Source organism: Eschscholzia californica, unplaced genomic scaffold (genome assembly GCF_041429995.1).
Source record: "Eschscholzia californica isolate CP2 unplaced genomic scaffold, dmEscCali1.0.p SCAF_1, whole genome shotgun sequence".
NCBI classification, from domain to species: Eukaryota; Viridiplantae; Streptophyta; class Magnoliopsida; order Ranunculales; family Papaveraceae; genus Eschscholzia; species Eschscholzia californica.
Window position 1 is genome coordinate 24,300,960 of NW_028238198.1, and position 7,192 is coordinate 24,308,151.

Sequence of the window (7,192 nt, forward strand, 5' to 3'; positions counted from 1 at the left end):
TCGGGTAAGAGGCTTTACTCGAGTCCTACCCACGCCCGCCCAAGCTAACGGGCTGGGTATGCCCCCCAGCCGAGTGCCTCTCGGTTGTCGTGTCTCGTCGGACCGGGTGGTTAGGGTCGGGTTTTCAGACCGTTTTTCCGGCCCTCTCTACAGGTGACGGATTTCACATGATGAGGAAAGAAGGATAAAAAAAAGAGAGGGACATACTTTTGATAGAAAGTAAAAAAGGAAAATGCAATTGTTAAAGTTAACTGATGACATCACCCTCAAGGAGCTAAAATAGCACTCTCCTTAAATATGAAGAATTAACTTTCTAGTTTTTTTTTTGAAACAATTAACTTTCTAGTTGGTCACAAATTAAGTCAATTTAGCATGAACCCTAAAAGATGGGGAATTCAAAATATTCTAAGCTGAATACTTTCTTTCTCCGACTCCTATGTCGCTGTCTCCATTTGTCCCTCTTTATCTCTCATTTTTTCCTCCCCCCCCCCCCCCCCCCCCCCCCCCCATCCTAGGTTTCCAGTTCAGAAGCCGTATTCAAGGTCCGTCGTCCCCCCCCCCCCCCCCATCCTAGGTTTCCAGTTCAAAAGCCGTATTCAAGGTCCGTCGTCCCCCCCCCCCCCCCCCCCCCCCCCCATCGTAGGTTTCCAGTTCAAAAGCCGTATTCAAGGTCCGTCGTCTCCCCCCATCCTAGGTTTCCGGTTCAAAAGGCGTATTCAAGGTCCGTCGTGGAACTATTAACCCTCTCTCACCCTCAAAAGTCGTATTCGAGCTATGCTATGGAACTGTTAACCCTTTCCCTCACCCTCGTCCTGGGTTTTCTGTTCAAAAGCCACATTCAAGGTCTGCCATGGAACTAATAACCCTCACCTGACTGTGAGAGAAAGATAGAGATTGAGTGATGCCAGGAAGAGAGGAGAAGGAGATAGAAAGAAAGACAGGGCGATGCAATTCTGGGTCAAAATTAAGAAGTGGCGTACCTATATTTTATGGGTATAACCTTGTGTGCATACCAATTTTTATAGTTGTGTAAACATTTCCAAAACATAACAACTTACAAATATGTCCCATTTTGCTTGGGTGTTTTTCTTTTTATGAATGTCGCAAAATGTTCGTCGACTTTTCTTTTATGAAGTAACATTCACTTAACTACTATTATGATGACATGTATAAAACTGCCCTTTACTTTTAATACAATAAATGTTTCAATAAATATTATACATTAAATGTGAATATTTTGGCAAAATAGCCTTAGTTGTCAACAATAACTAAGTTTTTCTTATTCTCAAAAAAAAAAACTATGTTTTTCTTAATAAGTTTCCCAAAAATCTAAACAAAAATGGAACAAGGTAGTAATAATTGAGCCAGTGTTTGATTTGTTAGCACTTATAAATCCTAACACTTAATAACCAATAATTCCTTACCAAATGGAATGACATTTGTTTTTAATCACATACAGGTGCATGTTAGTTGTTTGCAAAGAATTGAATTAGGTTTGTGCTTGTGATTTTTAACTCAATTTTGGGGGTTTCATGGCAAGTTCTCACCATTCATCTACTCAACTTAATAAAACTACAGTTCTCAATTCAGCTACCCATTTAGCTCAAAAATACTTTTCACAAGAACAATGAAGGATGAACAAAGAATTAACAAATCAAGCAGCAAGAAAAACAAAGGCTCTGCCACTTTCAAGGAAAGAAATAGAGCCAATAGATGGAACTGCTAATAGCATAACCTCAACACCTAATTACTCCTTAGGCAATCATTAGGAAAGGATCTAAGATTAATCAAGAAAAACTGTAGGTTTACTAGACAGATTGGCCCAGTAATCTTGTCTTGTGAGAATCTCCTAATCAAGAACAGAAAACCTAGGTGGTTTCCAATCATTACCAATTGGTTTGGAGAACGATAACCACAAACTTAACATGGTACCAAAACCAGACCCATACGTGATAGGCCAAAGACAACACGTGCTATACATCACCACAAAAACATACACGTGTTAAGCTCATAGAAACTCAAACGCGCACATAAAGGGTGACCTAGTAACCAAGATTATAATGTCTATATCATCCTCACTCATCACCGATAGGGTTTCTAGTCACATGACTATAAACCTTGCAAACCAATACAATTCCAAAACCTAAACCTTTTTTTGATAATAACCCAATTCTCAAAAGGTCTCAATTCCATCATAACAAAGTTTAAATCTCAAGTGAGAAACAAAATGTTGCATCTAGTTAATCAATTCATGTAAACAAGATCTCAGATAGGTTAACTAATCAAATTCATCAATGCATAATAAAGGATAAACCTAATAACATAACAGAATGAGAGATTTTCATAGTAAAGTTAATCCAAACACCCATTACTTCAAAACTTAAGTTTTCACTACAAATTCATAAAATCCATAACATCATTAATCAAAAATAGTAAACCCTAAAAACAAAACATTCATACTGAAACCCATTTTTCAATAGACTTCAATATCATCAAAATGAAAAGTGGTGTTCATAATCTCACTAGATAGATAGATAATTGAAAAACACAAAATTAAAACCTGAGTTTAGTAAAGAACCACCTGTTCTTTCCAGTTTTGAACCTATCTTCCAAACGGGTTTTGATTTCTTTTCCAGCACTGACCTTCTTATCCTTTGATTGAAGTGATTCTAGGGTTACGATGTCCTTAAGATCGACATCAAGAGTGTAACGAGTAGGCATGATGTGATTGTAGTTGACGAGTTTGATGAAAGCCTTAACCCTAGATTTCTTAGCAGTTTTCTTAGCTGAATCCTTACGAATTACCTTCTTTGGGTATTTCGAGATTCCGGCAACTAAGCAGTGACCGTAGGGTCGATCGCGAGTTCCATCGTCGAAGTTTTTGATGATGACAGCTTTCCTTCCGGCGTATCGTCCCTGTAATACGATCACAGCCTTGTTAGGTTTCAAGAACTTCATTTTCACCCCTCCGCCTCTGAACCTCTCTCTACTCTCTCTCTCTCTCTCTCTCTCTCTCTCTCTGTTAGCGTTTCTCCTCAGTTCGAAACCCTAGCTCGTGTTATGAATATATGTGAGGAAAGTTGCTTTACCAACCTCAGAACTTGACAAAATTACTAAAATGCCAACTAGGGTTTTTCTGTTTCGGTGTAGAAGTTGGGTTCTTCTATACGCGCGCCCTTCATTTTACTCTTGGGCCTCTTTTCGCGCCCTAGGGATTGGTAGTCCGAGGCTCTCGTCAAGTGCCTGGAGAGGAATGGGTTTAGACTTTAGAATGGGGCGCCTCTAGAGGCACCTTTAGAAGTTATCACTTTCAAAAGTACAAATAACTCCTAACCTCTATCAGCCTTAATAGTGTTTCGTAATTCTCGTGATGTACAATCTTATTATTTCTTTATACTATAACTTTTGTGTGTTCTATTAGTTTAACCTCTAATAGAAAATCCGATGTTTTGATTACTCTCTCTGATAGCGTGTTTTGTTCCACATTCTCTCTTTCATTTCTCCTTCGAAAATGTCCAAAATTTCCTTTCCTATTGTTCCGACTATTATGTTTATTTCCAACCTGCGAAAAATGGGGTACGCATCATCTCTCAGAATCTCGAAGGACTATATAATTATAGGCAAATGTGACTCGACTACCATACATTGAATATCCAGATTATCGAAGTCGCATAGGGCTAACTCAATGTGCTTGAACACATCAGACACACGAACTAAAGCCTAACCCCGAACGACAGTGATTTGTCTCGTCATCAAGAGCTACAGGTAGAGTCATGGGATGTCTTTATTGTGTGTCTCATACTTGTACATATGGCTCATTTTTTGGTACACATGTACTTACAAACTCCAACTAATATATAAGGAGTATCCATTACAACATTTTCAGTCCTTACTCTCTACAACAACATATCACAAGCCTGAAGACAATGAATAGCAATTACTATGTGAACAGGGCTATAAGCAAAGTGAAAGTGGGAAGTTTTATAAGGCCTCCGAATTTTGTTAAAAGGCCTCCCCATGAACCATTTTACTTGCTAAATTATCATTGAGGGGGGTCTTTTAACAAAAACGAGGAGGCCCTATAAAATCTCCCAAGCAAAGTTGGGTTCACAATTAGGATCGGAATGCCAAAACTTTCCATCCTTCAGTCTCTAGCTGAAGAAGAAAAAAGAAAGATAGAACAACTCTAGGGCAATTTTCTTACAACTCACTTCATATCTCACGTTAATAGGATTTTTCTACTACTACAGCTCGGTCATTGGTTACCTGGTCTTACCATCATTATTAGCCTTGGGTTTGCAAAAACGAGTTTCCTAGGGATTTTTATAAGGGTTATTTCCCAACTGACCCCTAATTTATGACTAGTTTCCCGCGTAGTCCCCTAGTTTATCGAAAATAGCTAGATGGCGTCCTTTTGTCGTTACCGTCTATTGATCGTTAAAGTCAGACTTTTACATTCCAAAGTTACCCTTCATTTAATACTTTCACGTCAACTCTCTTTTATCTCCCTAAAAACTCTCTCCCCCCTCTATCATCTCTTTCCCCTTTAAACCAATCCAACCTTCTCAAAATTGGTCGTTTGCATTGAAATTAGACATGGTCAAAGCCTATAATAGGGTTAAATTGAATCTTCTCTAAATTACTCTACAACATCTCGAATTCCATTATAAACTGGTTTCTCTGATGATGAATTGTCTTTACATGGACATCTCAGATTTTGTTGAAGGGAAGTTTTATAGGGGGCTCCATTCTTGTTAAAAGGAGCCATTTTGTAAATTTGGTGCGAGTTCGTACGATTCAGTGCGAGTTCGTACGATTCAGTGCGAGTCCACTGAATTCACAAAAATAGGCTACTGGAGTGAATTTCGGTGATTGTAACGAATGGTCTCTTGTAAATTCGGTGGGTTAGCACAGAATTCACAAAGAGGGACCCTTTTAACAAGAACTAGGGCCTAAAAAACTTTCCTTTATTGAATGGTCTGCATGCATCTCTCTCTCTACTTGGAGAGCTCTAAGGCGAGGCTTATACGAAGAAGGTATGCACCATTATTTATCCAATGCTTGTTGATGATATATTTATTTTTGGTACCTGATCGAAGGAAAGTTAGTTAAGGTCATTCTTGATTCTCAAAATTTACTTGATTCTAGATTTTCTGTACACAACAAATAATACTGTAGTATTCAAATAAGTCGATTCGGTGTACCAAGATGACAGAAGAATAGTTTTTTGGATTTCATTTCATGAAAGGGTACTATTTCTTACAAGTTACAATAAAACTATTTGGCCCCCAATAGTCTTAAAGACAAAGTTTGAGCATGATGTCAGCCTGACGTTATTAGTTTGTTTTGTTCGGAGACCATTTTTTGTCTGACCAAATAGCATTTTCTTTTTTTCTATAGCAGACTCATCTTGGCAATAGTCTTCGTTGTAGTGATTCATATAAGAAAAATAAGAAAAAAAATAACTTTAAAACAGTGACATATAACTGCACAAATTTAACAAACTAAAAGTATCCCAATAATGGAGTTCAATTATTACAAAAACAATTCTCAAAAATCAATCCATGACTAGAAAGATAAGAAGAGAATAACATAAATAATATAGAAAATAACAAAGTCATTCAAATCCCAATTTTTAAAAGCAAGCATCTAATACACAACAACAACATATAGCTGCACAACTGCAAAACAAAAAACAAAAGAAAATTCAAATTAATTAACTTAAAATAATAAAATTTAAATAAAGTAAGTAAAAATATTATCCTAAATTTCTAAAAAAGAAAAAAAACAAGAGAAAAATACCTAAAGACTAAACTAAAATACTTACCATCCTTTCAAGAAGCCGTCGCCTCGGGTGGTAGTTGATTCTGGAATAGCTTGTTGTTGAGAATAAGCTTGGTCGGCTTTCATCGGATAACCGACCGGTGGTGGAACCACGTAGGCTCCCGGTGGTGGGTATTCTTCTCCTGCAGCGGCAGGATATGATTGGGGAGGTGGAGGATATGTACCTGTTAATTATTCAACCAAAATTTTAATTCATTAATAAATTTTAGATCTAAAAATATCAACAAAATTACTTAGGTATATGAAAGTACATATATATATATACCTTGAGCTTGGGTTTGTTGATAGTTGGCCATCTTAATAATTTGGTGGTATGACTATACTAAATAAAAATAACACTTCAAGAGATAGATAGAGATAGAGAGATGTGAGAAAAAGAAGAAGAAGAAGAGGTTAATATATAGATAGATAAAGGTGTATGTTTGAGAGACAGAGAAAGCAGAGGAGATGAAGGTTTAGGTGGGATTGGAGGTCTATATATATATATATATATATTATATATTATATATATGCTAGATATCTGGTCTAAAGATGACGTGGCATGTCTTGATTTGGGAAATATATTTATATTTTGTCCAATTTTTGTCCCCAATTTCTAGTTCGAAGATGATGTGGCATGTTCTAATTGGATAATATGTTTGGCACATCATGATCGGGCCTTGGTCGGGTACAAATTTCGGGCCGTCTAGTAGAGTTGATTTGACAAAGATGGAGTGGTTGAAGTAATATGAGAGAGAGAAGGAAGATGCTTACGACGGACGACCAAACACCGCGTAGGAGGAAAAGAGGGAGGAGGAACGAAGCTTTAACAAGTAAACGAGGGAATTTAATTCCAAGACTAATTTCCCAAATCACCCCCTTGTTTATGATAACTAGACGCCTTAAACCTCAAAGTGTGCCCAGTAGACATTTTAACCCTTTTTCTTAACGATTCTTCTAAATGGAACTTTTAAAATTGTAGGAGTCGAGAGTGTATTTTTGTAAGAGAATGGATGAAACTCCAGAACATGTACTACTTCATTGTTCTCACAACAAAAACTATGGAACTTCTTCTCATTGTTTTATACATATGTTTGGTTCAATTTCACCTTGACTGCTCAATTCACACTATCGTTTTACCATTTGATATTTAGAGGATAATTTGGAGGCAGTGTAGCAAGCGGGCTTTCAGAAGGGTAAAATCGAATCTGACATATACATCAATTTTTATGTTAACTTATGTGTGGGCAGTTGCAAGTTCGACTTTGACGAACGTACCATTGATATATTTTGCAAAAGTCAATAAGAAATAACATCTTCTTTCAACAAAAAGAAATAAGAAATAACATCTTGGTGAGACGTGGACATT

At 37.1% G+C, this 7,192-nt stretch overlaps 2 protein-coding genes across 2 annotated transcripts; both read right to left on the reverse strand.

Moving 5' to 3' along the window:
* Positions 1–2,344: 2,344 nt before the first annotated feature.
* Positions 2,345–3,044, reverse strand: LOC147565325 (large ribosomal subunit protein eL27x-like). Its single transcript, XM_086651808.1, has one exon. It carries the CDS (start codon positions 2,956–2,958, stop codon positions 2,554–2,556), a length of 405 nt encoding a protein of 134 aa, XP_086507934.1. The 5' UTR covers positions 2,959–3,044; the 3' UTR covers positions 2,345–2,553.
* A 2,451-nt stretch (positions 3,045–5,495) lies between these two features.
* On the reverse strand, positions 5,496–6,568 carry LOC147565326 (protein CYSTEINE-RICH TRANSMEMBRANE MODULE 4-like). Its single transcript, XM_086651809.1, has 3 exons — positions 6,110–6,568; positions 5,828–6,008; positions 5,496–5,681 (listed from the first exon to the last, which is right to left on the reverse strand). The coding sequence occupies exons 1-3, from the start codon at positions 6,138–6,140 to the stop codon at positions 5,636–5,638; spliced, it is 258 nt and encodes an 85-aa protein (XP_086507935.1). The 5' UTR covers positions 6,141–6,568; the 3' UTR covers positions 5,496–5,635.
* Positions 6,569–7,192: the final 624 nt, after the last annotated feature.

Bases quoted from the DNA above. Each gene is read 5' to 3' on its own strand.
- LOC147565325 (XM_086651808.1), bottom strand. From the start codon at position 2,958: ATGAAGTTCTTGAAACCTAACAAGGCTGTGATCGTATTACAGGGACGA.
- LOC147565326 (XM_086651809.1), bottom strand. From the start codon at position 6,140: ATGGCCAACTATCAACAAACCCAAGCTCAAG. The intron at 6,009-6,109 runs GTATATATATAT...AATAATTAACAG, and splicing joins TCAACAAACCCAAGCTCAAG to GTACATATCCTCCACCTCCC. The intron at 5,682-5,827 runs GTAAGTATTTTA...TTTGTTTTGCAG, and splicing joins GACGGCTTCTTGAAAGGATG to TTGTGCAGCTATATGTTGTT.